The sequence below is a fragment of the Populus euphratica genome, unplaced genomic scaffold (assembly GCF_000495115.2).
Source record: "Populus euphratica unplaced genomic scaffold, PopEup_1.0 scaffold18.1, whole genome shotgun sequence".
NCBI classification, from domain to species: Eukaryota; Viridiplantae; Streptophyta; class Magnoliopsida; order Malpighiales; family Salicaceae; genus Populus; species Populus euphratica.
The window spans coordinates 259,452-275,531 of record NW_011499881.1 but is presented as its reverse complement, the minus strand read 5'-3'; the positions used below and the strand labels follow the sequence as shown (position 1 = coordinate 275,531).

General features: G+C 33.9%; 2 protein-coding genes across 2 annotated transcripts; both read left to right on the top strand.

Moving 5' to 3' along the window:
• Nucleotides 1-9,410, top strand: LOC105129322 (serine/threonine protein phosphatase 2A 57 kDa regulatory subunit B' theta isoform-like). Its single transcript, XM_011031322.1, has 3 exons — nucleotides 1-306; nucleotides 433-2,126; nucleotides 8,629-9,410. The coding sequence occupies exons 2-3, from the start codon at nucleotides 906-908 to the stop codon at nucleotides 8,986-8,988; spliced, it is 1,581 nt and encodes a 526-aa protein (XP_011029624.1). The 5' UTR covers nucleotides 1-306; nucleotides 433-905; the 3' UTR covers nucleotides 8,989-9,410.
• A 974-nt stretch (nucleotides 9,411-10,384) lies between these two features.
• Nucleotides 10,385-13,636, top strand: LOC105129321 (Putative lysine decarboxylase family protein). Its single transcript, XM_011031321.1, has 5 exons — nucleotides 10,385-10,941; nucleotides 12,364-12,492; nucleotides 12,648-12,832; nucleotides 12,915-13,298; nucleotides 13,425-13,636. Coding segments are annotated over exons 1-5 (894 nt in total). The 5' UTR covers nucleotides 10,385-10,746; the 3' UTR covers nucleotides 13,426-13,636.
• The last annotated feature ends 2,444 nt before the right edge of the window (nucleotides 13,637-16,080 follow it).

Below are 16,080 nucleotides of genomic sequence, written 5' to 3'. Positions count from 1 at the left end.
ATTAAGCCTTACGATAAATAGTTCTTAATACAAAGTATTGAAAAACACACCTAAATATTTTATTGTTACTGTTAATAATATTATTAATTATCCTTAAAACCACTGTTCGGATGGATACAAGATTAGAAACTGTGAATGTTAAGGGTTGGTTTGGTCACTTTGATCTCCCCAAGCCACTTTGTGTTTGGTCACTTTGGTCTCTCTGTGTTTGTCTCATCTCTGGCCCAAAGTAATCGAGGAAAAAGAAAAAAAAAAGGAAAAGCTTTTTTCATAGCTGTGCTTCTTGTTGAAGTCACTGCTGCTTCTGTAAGTAGCATCAAACATTCTTCTTCTTTTTGTTTTTCTGTTTACTTTCCATCGCCTTAATGTTTGGATTTTGATTTTGTCAAATATTATAATAAATGCTACTTTGTTGTTTGTGATCGAACCCAGATGAGATGTCTGATTCAGCTATTTTTCGCTCTGCAAGAATTCAACAGAGGAGTTACTCTGATGTGTCTGTGTGTATTCATATGATTTTCAATAGCTTCACTCTCTGCATCTGCTTTCTTTAATTTTTTTTTTTTTTTTGAATTTCAAGTCAAATGGTCTCTCTCGATTCCCATTTTTGGATTTTCTTTTATCTTTTTAGAGAGCCGTGAAGGACAGACAACCGAGTCGATGATGTGATTTCTGTAATAAAAAATGCTTCTGGGTTTTGTTTAATTTAAGATAGAAATACTGGGTTTGGTTTCTTCTGTGGTTTCCTTTGATATGGATTCCATGCATCTGGCTGCTCTTCTCTGATTTTGAGGTTGGGTTTGTACTGTCCTTTAATGGACTGAAACCTGCTTCGGAGGACAATCTGTATACACCTGGGTTTAACGGTAACTTTGATCCTTGTGTGAGTAGAAGATTTTTTAGTTATGATCAAACAAATACTTGGTAGGCTTCCGAAGAAGCCTTCCAAGTCATCTGAGAATCGCGAATTTGGGGGTCCATCTGTTGCCCCTTCAAGTACTTCATCTGCTTCTAAAAGCACTGGTGATTTTCAGAGCAACAGGCCCGGAACTTTAAACAATTCGTCTCCTCCTGGTCCTGATTCTGCTCCGCAGTTAGGTTATAGTCATGGAATGAAGCCTACCCAGGTGGTGAATCCGAAGCTGAATGGCGGTTCAGTGTCTGCTCCGTATGAAGCATTGCCTGGATTTAGGGATGTCCCAAACTCTGAGAAGCAAAACTTGTTTATTAGAAAGCTCAACTTGTGTTGTTTGGTGTTCGACTTCACTGACCCTACTAAGAATTTGAAAGAAAAGGACATCAAGCGCCAGACTCTGCTTGAGCTTGTGGATTATGTTACTTCTGCAAATGGGAAGTTCACGGAAACTGTCATGCAAGAAGTTATAAAGATGGTATCAGTTAATTTGTTTAGGCCGCTTACTCCACACCCCCGGGAGAATAAGTTATCAGAGGCCTTTGATTTAGAAGAAGAGGAGCCCATGATGGACCCGGCATGGCCACACCTCCAGATCGTGTATGAATTCTTTCTTAGATTTGTAGCATCACCCGAGACAGATGCAAAGTTGGCTAAGAGGTATGTTGATCACGCATTTGTTCTCAAGTTGTTAGATCTCTTTGATTCTGAGGATCCAAGGGAGAGAGAGTATCTGAAGACAATTCTACATCGTATCTATGGAAAATTTATGGTGCATCGCCCATTCATCAGGAAGGCTATCAATAATATCTTCTTCCGTTTTATTTTTGAAACGGAGAAGCATAATGGGATTGCTGAGCTTTTAGAGGTTTTGGGTAGCATAATCAATGGGTTTGCTTTGCCGCTAAAAGAAGAACACAAATTGTTCCTTGTTCGGGCGTTGATCCCTCTTCACAAGCCAAGGTGTTTACCAATGTACCACCAGCAATTATCATACTGCATTACACAGTTCGTTGAGAAAGACTGCAAGCTTACTGATACTGTTATAAGGGGTTTATTAAAATACTGGCCAGTTACTAATAGTTCCAAGGAGGTCATGTTCCTAAGTGAGCTGGAGGAAGTCTTAGAAGCAACTCAGCCTGCAGAATTTCAAAGATGTATGGTACCCCTGTTTCGTCAAGTAGCTCATTGCTTGAGCAGTTCACACTTCCAGGTAATAAACCATAAAATATCTTCACCTACTTTGAGAATTTTTCGTTTCCTTCATGAAATTAACTTCTATATGTGGAAACATGCATCGAGAACTTTTTGTCTATTTCTTTCATGGTAAATGCTTTTCAAATGTTTGAGACATCTGCATCCTTTCGGTCATAGTAGGAGGAATGGTCCTACATGGTCACATTCAGTGTTGTCAAAGTGCAAGGCACCTTAAAGTGACAAGGTCTGCTAGCGCTTGAGGTGCCAAGCGTGAGCTTAGGTGCTTGCCTCAGTCAAGAGAGATGCTACTAATGAAAGTATACGTGACTACAGTAAAATCAATTAATCAAAGCTGCAAGTGAAATATCACATCATAGATAACCATATTAACATTGAATTAAACAAGTCTTTAAAGATGAGATACAATAATTTAAGGAGCTAATGCTCTGCTCTTCCATGCTCTCCTCTCAATCTTCCACTTCATCCAAATAATAATCTTTCAAGCCAAAATGTGCTTCTATAGATTTTGATCCCTTTATACTTTGAGAATTTGATGCCTTCTCAGTTGTTCTCAATCATGTTTACTCTGCAGTTCTCACTTCTCCAGCTTCAGATGCTCTAGCCACATCACCCATGTCAAATTGTTATCATCTGACACTAAATCATCCTCTGCGTCTGAAGTGTCTGCACCTGTCTTTGCAATCAATGATTCATTATAATTATTAGTATCACTAAAGAGATAGAACTAACAACATCCCTCTAAATGGCGATTTACATTTTCTGTCAAAACTTAAAGCATTTGCATTTTGTTTTCGATTTAGTTCCATTTCCAGGCTATCGGTAAGCTGTTTAGATTTTTGTCCCTTTCAAATATCTTTGTGCCGTTTTCTGTCATTCTAATATGGTGCTTTAGTAAGTGTTTATGCAATCTAAGGCATAAATTTTTTCGTGGTCAAATTATTTTGGTTAGCTTTGATTTATGCCTTAGAAAATAATGCATATATACACATTGAGATTGTATTTCTTGGGATCAAATTGGCAAAAGATTATAGTTATCATTCTTCTGCTGGCTTTTCTTTTACTGACTTTGTGTCAGGGAACAGGAAGAACATTGTTTTTCCTGGCTTGGGGTTACTGAGCTTGTGAATTTTGATTCCTGGGCTTATATGGAGGTCTATTATATTCCCTGAGGTGCAAAGAAACATCTAGGTATCTTCCTGTGCATTGGATTTTTGTGGAAAAATTGTGAAGTAGCATTCAAATAATATCTTCCAGACAATAATGGAGAAATAGTTGTAGATTTGGGTTCTCCTTATCTTTTTCTTATGACTGATGATAACCATATTATCTTGGATGACTAGTTGTCTACTGAACTGATCCTCTTTAAAAGGGTTATGCTGGGGACGCTAAGAGGATTTTACTAAATTAAAAGAAACTAAAAAGGGTAGTAGAATTACTGTAGTGTTTTTTTTATTCTTGCTATAAACTTATTGGCATTGTGGATTGGAATACTAAAATGACTATTTTCTACTTAAAAACATAACACAGTGGACCTTGGCCTTGGTGGTATAATAGTCTTTTCATAGTTTTTGCATAGTTTAATGACTAATATATCCTTAGAGACAAAAAATCATACGTTGATTGGCATAGAAATTTTTTATTTTTCATTTCAAATGCACAATAAAATTACTGAAAGGTCCTTGAATTAATTGTCTTTGCCTTGGGTCAAGGGGTTTTCATGTGTTTCCCATTTAGGTTTTTTGTGATCATCAAGTATGATATGGGGCGATTTAGTATTTAGGCATATATAAAATATTAATTAATTCTAAAAAGTAGGTTGTGCTTGATGTTCACTGGGACATGCGCGAATGCTTCTCTGATTTTTGTCCAGCAATATATGGCGACCAAAATCTTGCTTCCAAGTCGGAGTTTTATTCCTATGACACCGCCCCCATTAATGAGCGGCCTGTGTACCCAAAAAATGCAAGGTTTTGCTCTGGTGGCTGTTTTTTCCACTTCCTTCTTTACTCTTGGCCAAAACACAAGGTCTTTTGGAAGGACAAATCTTATGATCCAAAATATCAACCAAGGACTAAGAAAAACTGTATATCGATCTCAACGATATACAAGGCCATAAAGAAATGTGTATCTGGTACACGGAGATCAAGGGTACATGAAGCCAATGCCAAGATTTCGACCAAAATATAGATATCATCACCAAGCACCAAAATGATTCCACAAGGTTTTTGGAAGAATGGACAAGCCTTTCAACAACCAATGGTGATGCCATTCAACCTAGTAGGAAACTACTATTAGAGGTTAGTGATATAAACTGTAGTTCATTTATTTTAGTTTAGTTAATTTTGTTTGACACACTACAAGCATGGCAGTAACATTTAAACATGAACTATATGCTTGCATTGTTTGTGCATGCAAGTGTTAAAACTTGAGCAATATGAGAATCAATCAATCATCAAAATTTGAGTTGTTTGATGTGACTTTTTGAGGTTTAGATTACCATATATGTGGAGAAATATGGTTAGGATAAGTAGGATTGAATTGTAGAAGAAACAAGTGAAAACGTGAAAAATCAAGATTTTGGGCTGTAGGCAAAACAACGAGATCATTTCAAAAGATGGTCTGACCATTTCTCCAAATCAGTCTAACCGATTATCAAAACGATCAGACTGTTTTGTGCAGTATAAAAACTGCATCAGCCCTTCTCTCTTCAAAAACCCAACTTCTTTCAATTTCACTAGTATTCCTCTCTTTCTACAAGCCCTAAACCCCCAAAAACCTTCCCTAAAGTTTTTATACTTCAATTAAACACTAAATCCTAACTCAAAACTCCTTGGAATCATCTATATGAGGATTATTTGTGTTCAAACACCTATAAAATAAAAAATCCAACTTTGTATTCTCTCAAATTCCTATTGAAGAACAATGCCTAGAGTGAAGATCCCATCAAGGAGGAGTGTTCAAAGATTCTATGACTATCTCTTTGTTTTCAAAGATGCAAAACAAAGATACAATGAAGATTTCAAAACCAGACAAATTGCTCAACCAAGATATGTGGATTAAGGTGATTTTAGAAGGATGAATGTGTTAAATTACTTTGAGAATATTGGCTGGAATAGTTAATATAAATGTCATATTGATGTTTTATGCAAATTTGAGTGTTGAAGAGAAAGATGATGATATTTATATTAGTAGTTATACCCATGTAGTTAAAATATATTTAAATTCAAATGTCCTAGTTCAAATTTTGGAGATTCTTAGGGGAGATTTTACTAGAACTTTTGCCTCTCACCAAGTTATTGAAGCATGAAAGACTCCAACATCTCTTTGAGCAAATGAGATTAGTTTTTGGGAGAATTTTAGATGATGCAAAAAGAGCTATTGCAATGTCTTTATCTTGTAATATGTATATTTTGCATTCTATAGTTAGTTGAATTTGTTGCCTAAAGGAGGGCATAAAAAAAAATTAAAATTTATAGATCTGTGGACTACGACTTGTATTGTGGATGGAAAACCATTTGATTTAGCTTACATGATTTTGAAGCATATGAGCAATGTTATCAAATGAATGTAAATAAGGACTTTAGCGTGGATGGAAAACTATTTGATTTAGCTTACATGATTTTGAAGCATATGAGCAATGTTTTCAAATGAATGGAAGGACTTTAGCATGTGGAGCCATTAGAACTAAGATTTTCATTGGTTTTGATGTGAATATTATAGAATATAAGGATGAACATAATATTGGAAGAGATCATATTTATAATGCCGTAAAGTTAAGAGAATTAGGGATGTTTTATGTTGATGAGGCCTTAAACGTCATTGTGACACATTTCTTCTACCATCATTCTTCCACTGTGGGTTTCTTTCAACTTGGCTTTTATGGAAGTAAGGCTTTTCTTGCCTTTGCCATTGGTTTTTCCTTTGCAAGTTGCCTCTCATTTGTCAATTATGGAATTGAGGCCTTGCTTGTTCATGACTAGTGTTCCTTCTTTGTTGGAACCCTTTCCTTGCTCCTCCATTCCTAGAATTCCTGCGACAAGCATTTTTAGATATCCTTTTTAACATTGAGTCCTTGTTTGTTAGGCATTGTACCTTTCGGTACCCACATCATATTTTTAGGAATGATATTTTTTTAATCTATATTTATGCGATAAATAACCCTTCTTATTGCAAAAATTACATATAGAAAATTTACTATACATGATAGATTGATTAACATGCTCATTGGATTTTTGTTTCTGTTCACAATTAAAACCTAAACCACTTTTATTTAGGCTCTTGTTTTGTCCTCCTAACAAAACATCCAAGTTATCTCTATCTTGAGTAAACTTGGCTAAAGTTGAAGTGAAGTCTTCAACTTGTTTTCTAAGAGCACCATTTTCATTTTTCAAATCCTTTAATGATGAGGAACAACTAACAATACCACATAATGATTCATTTACTTCTGTTAATCTATCACATTTTTCAAGCAAATTATTATTTTCAGTTTTCAAATTTTCATGCATCTTTTCCAAGTTTTTTATTAATCTTTCTATACATCTTGTTCTTTTTATGTAAGGCTTCACATAAGGTAATTAAGTCATCAAAACTCACATCAAATGAAGTTTGAGCTAGATGAGTCTATATTATCTTCATATACTATTGATCTACAAAATCTAATTCATTAACGTCGATGATCTTTGACTCTAACACAGTGAAGTCCTTTAGTAAGAGCACAAGCTCTGATATCAATTGTTGGAGCCTATTACAAAATCTTGATAGTCATAGTCGATGACCGTTATATTTAGAAGTTCTTCATTCTTAACCTTTATGAATCATTTCCTTGCTTGTTTGATGATTTCTTGAATGTTGTAAACTTGTCTAAATCATCACAAGGGTGTGTGCAATATATAATATACATGTTTGTACCCTATGCTGAGAGGGGGGCACTACTTGTTCTTTATTAGTTCAGACCATTCTTGCAGGTTAGGATTGTTTTTTCTCATTTCCTAGGGGGGTCATGCTGCAGGTGTCTTTAGGGCACTTCTCTCACGGATACTCAAAACGAATCGGAATGTCTTTGATTTTGTGTTTTTTATCCTTGCTTAGCTGGACTGGATGATGCCTTGTGCGCCAACAATCTTTTGTAAACTTTTTTCTATAAAATCTTCTCTTTTCATATAAATATTAGTTCAGGTTGAAGGTTAGTACTAAGTGCATTTTTAGTTGACAAACCTTGAAAATTAAATGGCATCTCTGATGCGGGACAATAAATAAAAGAATTAAAGTAGGGAAAGAAAGAAGCTTCTATAAGAACAATTAAAACTAGACTTTGATACCAAATTTGATGCAGGACAAGAAAGAAAAGAATTAAAGCAAGGAAAGAAATAAACTTTTGGAGAAAGAGGAGAAGAATGGGGATTGAAGATATGCAAAGTCTACAATAGTTTCATTGATCATAAAAAACTATGTAACATTTAGAAAAGTAAGATGTAAATACTAAACCTTAACTAGAACAAGTGATTGGGCTTATAACCCACTAAATAAAATACCTAATAATAATTAAATTAAACCCAACAAATAAAGTCAAATTAATAAACCTTAATTAAAAGTTCATTTAAATTAAACATTGAGCTTTGTTCTATCATGATTGCCCCCGATTTTAGGATCAAGCCTTCTTTCTTGACAAATCAAGTAGCTCGAGAGTTCGAGATTTGTAGAGAACAATGAAAAAAAAACCCTTCCCTTGGGCTTTTCAATTTTTAGGATCAAGCGTTCTTTCTTGGAATGCTCTGGCAGTTAAGATCTGTATATGAAGTGTCATTTTTGCTTCTGTTTCCTGGCCATTGTTTGGATTTTGCCACATGTACTTATTTGAACAGTGGGCCATGTGTGATTATAATTTCCATATCAGTGGTAGCCTTGAAATTAGACTTGGCAAAAATGATGGTATGTGTGCCTATTATGGTATCATGAGTGATAACAATGACGGTATCAAGTGGGAGTAGTTATTAATTTGGTGGCTCTACAGGTGTTGTTAGGGTGATTGAGTTGTGGGTGGCTACTGGGGTATGTGCTGGCAGTTTCGTGGGTGTGCAGTAAAGCAGTCATGGTGTGAAGGTGATAATTTCAGATTGTGCTTGCAGCATTTGTTATTTTTAGTTCCCTAGATGGAACGCATGTGGAGATTGGTTACATTGTCATGTAAAGTAGTTTTTGTGGAACTGTTTTTGATCCTTTCTTCTTGGTTTGGGAATTGCTTTATCAGTGGCAGGGTCACCTTTTTTTGGAATTAATTTCGTCATTGCTGAATTAATTTCCTCTCAGCGGAGGCTTCTTCTTGAGGAGGCTCTTTAATGATGTCTGCTGTTGTTGTAAAGTCATGATTATCTTCCGTTTTACCATTTTCTTCTCAAAAAAATGTATTCTGATTTTGGTCGACCTCTTATAATTCCCGCATCATTCACAGCAATAGCTTCCTACTTCAAAGGTGAGTTTACTGACTCTTGCTCTTACAGGTGGCCGAAAGGGCTTTGTACTTGTGGAACAATGATCATACCGAGAACTTAATTAGACAGAACAGCAAAGCTATACTCCCCATTATCTTCCCTGCCCTGGAGAAAAATGGACGTAACCACTGGAATCAGGTGGTGCAGAGCTTAACAGTTAATGTTCGCAAGATTTTTGCTGATGCTGACCCCGAGCTGTTCGAGCAGTGCTTGTGCCGGTTTCAAGAAAACGAAGCAAAGGCAGAGGAGTTCAAAACAAAACAAGAAGCCACCTGGAAGCGCTTAGAAGAGATTGCCGCAACTAAAGCTGCGAGTAGTGAAGCAGTCCTTGTTCCCTGTGCAATACCCACCTTAACATTGTCCAGCTAGATATCAATCCATATGTATAAATTATTCAATTCCATTGATTGGTCTGGGAGCAGCAAGATGGTCATTATGCTCCAGAGTTTGATATTCTCATGCCAGCGTAAAGGTGTTCAGGTGGTGATATCTTTGTGCAGCAATGTAGCTGGCAGCTGCCATTTGCACGGGGACTGTATGCTGGGTCAGACCAAGAGTTAGTAGCTGGACTCACGTTGATGATGAAGGGAGTATAAAACTAGTAATTTTGTTAGTTTCCGCTGTAACTCATGAAGGAGCTACAGATCACAGGTGATCTAAGAACTGTCTTCATTTTAGCCCTCGTCTTGTGTATCTACAAGTACTTTGATCTCATTTCTTATTCGCATGTATCATATGTATTTTATTGTGTAAAAGTGGAACCTTCTGCGGGTGTGGATTGTGCTTCTTACGCTTGTTTTTGAGCTCAAAAAATGTTTTTGAAAGTTTTTAAATTCTTTTGTTTTATATTATTTTTTTATTCATTTAAATTGTTTAATGTATTAATATTAAAAATAAAATTTTAATATATATTTTCAAACAAAAAATATTATTATAGTTATAAATACTATCTAATATATGATAGAATTGGGATTTTTTATGGATCATATATATATATATATATAAAGCCAGCAAGTGGGATATTTTTTAAAAACCTCATTTTAGCTCCAAATTCATATACTCTTTCTCAATTGCATCCCAAACTATAAATTTCATCAATCAAGTCCCTAATGTTTCCTATATTTCTCAAACATGCTCTTTAGTCAATTTACACTGTTAGTGATTTACAGCTTAATCTCTAGCATCAAATCACGTCATCAAACAAGTTTGAAAAGTGGTGTCCACCGTAGCGTCAAATATTCATTTAGAGTGTGTTTAAAATAATGTTTATTTAAAATTAATTTTTTTTAATTTTTTTTAAATTATTTTAATATGATAATATTAAAAATAAATTTTAAAAAATAATAAAAATTTATTATTTTAATATATTTATAAATAAAAAGTACTTTAAACATAATTATTATCACACTCCGAACAGTCATCCAACTTTCATCATTCTCAAATAAAAAATAATAATAATAATTAATACATCGTAAGATTAATTGGTTACTTTAAGAGAACCATTATATTTAAAAGTTCTTCATTCTTAACCTTTGTGAATCATTTCCTTGCTTGTTTGATGATTTTTTAATGTTGTAAATTTGTCTAAATCATCGCAAGGGTGTGTGCAATAATAATAATAAAAAAAAATTTAAACATAAAGGGTAAAATAGTTGATAAACACTGACATTCCCAGTCTAATGTACATATTTATCCTGGTATTAATTTGAAAATAAAATTTGACAAATTGTTAAAAAGTCTTAATTAAAAAAAAACATACGATTCAGAGGTTTTTTGAAACGTTTGGAATCTAATTAATAAAACTTGCAGGTTTGCCTATCCTTCTCTATTTGTCTGCTATAGATTCCAACCTTCAAAGTCTGCTATCAATCAATCTCTATTTGGAATAAACTCGTGGTTCAATAAGCTTCCACTGACAACCCGCTTGATTTTGAGGCATCATCGCTTTATTTAGCAAGTGGCAGCAAGCAAGTTGCTGAAACCCAGAATCTTTATTTCCCACCTTGCAAAAGCCGACCTCCATTGTTTCTATTTTACGTCTCTTGTAAGTTACAGTTAAAGCATCCAGGCCCACTTCCTTGTATGAAGCAACACTAACTTAACTTGATTCATATTGAAGATACAAAGATGGGTTTTTCAATTGGGTTTTCACTGGGTTCTCATATTCTGGTGAGGAATACTGGAAAGTTTCCACCTTTATGTAGAAAAGAGAGGCTTAATCTTAGCACCATGTGCTCAGAATTTAATAAGCCTTGCAAAATAAGAGTTCCACTCTGCAAGAGTGAATTGGTTGACTTTGATGAGAGAACAAGCCCAACCGAGGTAATCCCACTTTCTAATTGTTCTCTTGTACATTTTTCCTCCACAAGTGTTCTGCTTCTGCTTTAGGGTCTTTGGCCTTTCAGTTTGTGTCATTTATTAGTATATTGCAAATGCTTAATAAATTTGTAATGAACTTCTCTTTATTCTCTTCGACTGTTTTCTAGGCAGTAGATTGTGGTTGCTTTATAGAGTATGGATAGTGAGGCAGTCTAATATGGTTAGTAGAAGCAATAGAAGATAGGTAACCAACATAGAAATGGAGAACTTTGACAGAGAGAATGAAAATGATTTGGAGATTTCTTGGACTTGTTTTGGGATGCAAAATATGCGACACGAAGGTTGTAGTTTTCCAGCTAGTGCTGGTGTTGGAAATGGAGTTTAAAGTATGGAAATGGTAAAGTGACTATATTGAGCAGACGATGCTTGATTATTAAAGTATTGGAAGCAATGCCATTGCTTTCTGCAATTGGAGGACTTGGTTTTAAACAGTAGGGTTTGTTCTAACATAAGCTGTTGCTTCTTTTGTAGAATTTTTAGAAACAGTGGACATCCAAATTATTTGGCAATGTAAGCATTAATGGATAAGGAAACTCGTTCTAAGTTCCCAGACGTTGATATTCTTGCAGCAATCTTATTTTTTTGTCAAGATTTAATTTAGGGAGCTATCAAAACATCTTAATGTGGCTACTAGTTAAGCTTGATTCAGCACTTCAGTGAGTGCATTTACTTCAAAATTTTGGTTTCTGCTACCTTGCTTAATCCATTGAAGCTAAATGTTATGACAAGTTACAGATTCTCCTGGTGAATCTTTCTGTAAAATAATTATGCAAGGCTTGAGCACTATGCTTATTGCTCATAAGTTCCGTTAGTCTTTGGTGGTCCCTTTCTTTGATAACCACGATCCACGAAATAATTCTACTGGCCACTTTATGTTATCTGAAGATGTCTCATTTATAGCTGCTATTAGAAGTTCACATGGGGTCTGCAGTTGTCCCTTCTGTCCAGGTCGGTGAAGCAAAATCCACAGTATTCCAAGTTTTATTATTGAAAAACTTTCCTTCAACTCAGCCTATCTGGCATCCAAGTTTCATGCTGTTTGTATAACAAAATGATTTTCCTCCTGGACTATCTCTTGGGAATATCAGGAATGTAGCTTGTGGTGTCTCACTGATATGATTTGAGATCATACCTTTTCTGGCCATATTCTTTCCACTGTGGGCATTTCTATGGAAATTTTACTATCCAACATAACATATTTGTTGGATTCTCCTTAAAAAATACTTCGATTTGGTAGCAGAGGTCAATCTTGTGCTCCTGGTTACTGTTGTTTGCTATATTGACTAGCTGACCATTTACTTGATTGTATAAAGTTGTGAAAAAATGTTAAATGTTCGTTTGATAATTTGGCTTTCGTGTTTGAAGATCAGAAAAGAGATAGGGAGATGCTATGAACTCATACATAGGCTTGGAAGGGGAGTCGTTTATTTGGGTTCTTCAAGAATGGGACCTGATCATCCACATTATTCACAAGCACTAGAGTTGGGTAGAGAGGTAATATCAATTCTTGTCCTGCTTGTCGTGTTCCTATATATTTTTATAGAGCATACATTAATATGCATAATTATTGGCTTTCAACATTTTCAAGAAACACCTTGGATGAAATTTCCATAATGGATTTTAATGACTTTTACATGTGTAATCTGCAGGTTGCAAATCTTTTGGACTGCACATCATGGACTGGGGCTGGTCCGGGCCTAATGGATGCTGCTACTAAAGGCGCACTTGAAGCAGGAAAGCCTGTAGGTGGATTTAAGATAGCTAAAGAAGCTGGCGAATGGACGGCGTCAAATTTTCATTCTTACCTACCGTCAGAAACTTATCTTACATGCAGGTAAATGTTGCAGTTGCTGGACAATAATCATCATGGTTTTGGTGGCTTAACAATTGCACGAATCATTCTGAATAAAATGTAGGTTTTTTTCTGCAAGAAAGCATGGTTTGGTGGATGCTGCTGTTAGGAGTAGTTGTTCAGATAGGACTGCTGTAGTTGCTCTTCCTGGTGGAATTGGTACTTTAGATGAGATGTTTGAGATTTTAACACTGATTCAACTACAAAGAATTGGATCAGAGCTTCCAGTTCCCTTCCTTGTGATGAACTATGACTCATACTACCAGAAGCTCTTAGACTTTCTTGGTGATTGTGAGAATTGGGGTACTGTCTCTAAAGGAGAGGTTGCATCCCTGTGGAAAATTTGTGAAAACAACTCGGAAGCTCTGGCCCACTTGGCAGATTTCTATGGCCTCCCTTCTAGCGGTGAAGAGAGACATGAAGTAAGCTTACACGTGCAAATCGAATAGTCTCTTGATAAATAGTTTAGATCCAATTGATTGTCCGAGGTTTATATTACCAGTTTAAATTAAATGCGCAAAACGAAGGGGCGAAATTGAAAATGTTGCATGATTATGATCGATCATGCACTTTAATCTCTTGATAAATAGTTTAGATGCAATTGATTGTCTGAGGTTTATGTTACCAGTTTAAATTAAATGCGCAAAACAAAGGGGCGAAATTGAAAATTTTGCATGATTATGATCGATCATGCACTTTAAAATGCATGTCTTAGCATAGTTCATAATACGAATTTGATCATTACTTTTTTGGTTTTTATTGAGAAGCTGGACATGATTTTGAATCTGTTGGAAATGTTCACCAAAATCATTCCTCTTTTATGTACTATTATGAATAAGTCAACTGGCCATAGTGCATCAGCAAAAGAGGTTTACATTCAATCGGGAAGATTTGTTAAAGGGGCTGCAGATGTTGTGTACTGCCCGGATTTTGTTGCAAGCACATATACTCTCCGACGCCGCTTCACGCCTAAGGACCCTGAAGCTCTCTATTGTGGACGCGTTCATGCCGGTATCTTACACTTCACAACTACTTCTCTTTTGCCCACGGAATTATGTGATCAGGATCACCTTGTCAAAGCCACTGAAACGCCGCTGCTACTCACGAACTCACTGTCTCAAACCTCAACTCATTTTTATCCGCCCGCAGGCGCCGACTCAAAGGCAATTCTTCCATCGAATGTAATGATCACGGGGCTGAATATTTTGACGCTCGAATCAAATGCGTCCTCTCTGACATTTTAAAAATCCTGATACAGAAATGTTAAAACAATTCCTGCCTGCAGCTATAGAATCCAGACAAGTTTCTTTGATTGTAGTGGCTTGGCAAAAGGGGCGTGCCTTTCACACAAGATTGCAGAAGCAGCAACGTTGTATCAAGTACTTAATTATGTCTGGAAAGCTGGCATGCGATCCTGACATTTGTTCTTTTGATGCATGGATTATAATTAAAATTAAAAAAAAAACCTAAAAATCATTATACCGGAGAATGTAACAATAAAATAATTATTTTTCCATTCTAAAAAGACCAATAACATTACTATTAAAAATAATATGATTTTTTATATATATAATCAATTGGTTATTTCCAAATATATTTAGATAAATCACTCTTATCATATTTTTTAACATAATTAAATAACTTAATAATTCTTAAAAATAAAAAAATATTAAACTTGTTTAAATGGATTTTTTATCACAATGAGACTACTAAATTCTTTAAATGGATTTTTTATCTTTTTGATTTTTTATCACAATGAGACTACTAAATTATTATTAAAATAATAATTTTTTATTGTAATAAAATTTATTTAGAAGTTATCTATGATTCAATAAATATAAATATTGTTAAGAAAAATAATTGTTTACACGTCCATTTCACACGTGATTGCATGGGCGGGGCGTGCAGTTCCGTGGGGAAATCAAACATGGCCCCAAAAGATTTGTATTTAATCGTTCAGAGATTACTGCTCTCATGGCTAAAGCCGCCAGTACAAGCCACCGCACGTGGAATCTGCATCAGCACTCATTTGGAAATGTGAATTTTCTTGTATTATATAAAATAATTTAACATTTTAGATTATTTTTCTAACTTTATTCTTTTTAATTTCTTTATATATTAAATTAATTTATTTTTTTATAGTTATTTATTTTATTTAGAATAATTTTTAAAATTAATTATTTTTTATGATTTCATTCTTTCTTATTTTTTTCATATCATATTTATTTTTTATTTTTTTATTGCTATTTTTTATTTTAAATTTTTTAAAAATCAATTTATTTTATTATTTTATTATTTAACATTAAATTAATTAAAAATTAAGTTTATTGATTAAGCTAAAATAAGAATTTCACAGATTGTAATTTTATAAGATTAACCCAAACTTAGAATATTCATCCATTTATTTTTCTCTTTCTTTTTTTAAGTTGTTTTTTTTGTATTTTTTTAATTAGAAATTATTTGATAATTAAATTTCATAATTTTATTTAATTTATTTTTAATTAGATTGCCCTGCATCACAATCAAATTGTAAATTTTATATGTTGATTCAGGTAGACTCAGATTATAGCTTCTTCTTTTTTTATATATTTTTTAGGATTATATTTTTTTCTTCAATTTTACCTTTTGATATTTTTCTTGCTAGAAATTCAGATCTAAATTTTTGTATTTTACTTTCTATGAAATTTTCACATTCTTATTTAATTTTTTTTTTCAGATAAGATTCTTCAACATTTGTTTTTTTTAAGTTGATTTCTTATTTTAATTTTACCATTCGATATTTGTTTGATTGAAAATCAATTTTCATGTTTTGTTTTTTACTTTCTTTTCCATGGAGTTATCCTAATTTTATACTCATGATCTTGAGGTTAACAAATTAACCTGATTGGACTTAAGTTTTTTTTGTTGAAACTAAAAAAATATTTTTTTTAGTTTTGTTCTTTAATATTGATTTATTTGATGATTAACCTTGATGATTTTATTCAATTTGTTATTAATGGGAATACTCTGGTGTTTCAGTCAAGTCACATATTTAAATTTAAGTTTATTCAGGCTAACAAGTCAAATATATATAACTTTATCTATCATTGTTGTATTCTTTTTTATTTGTGTTATTAAATTAGTTAAATTTATTAAACCTAATTAAATCAATGACCCGAGTTTCAAATTTCTTTTACTTTTTTAGAAACACTTACATTGCCTTGACATTCTTTCTTTACATTGAAAAAAAA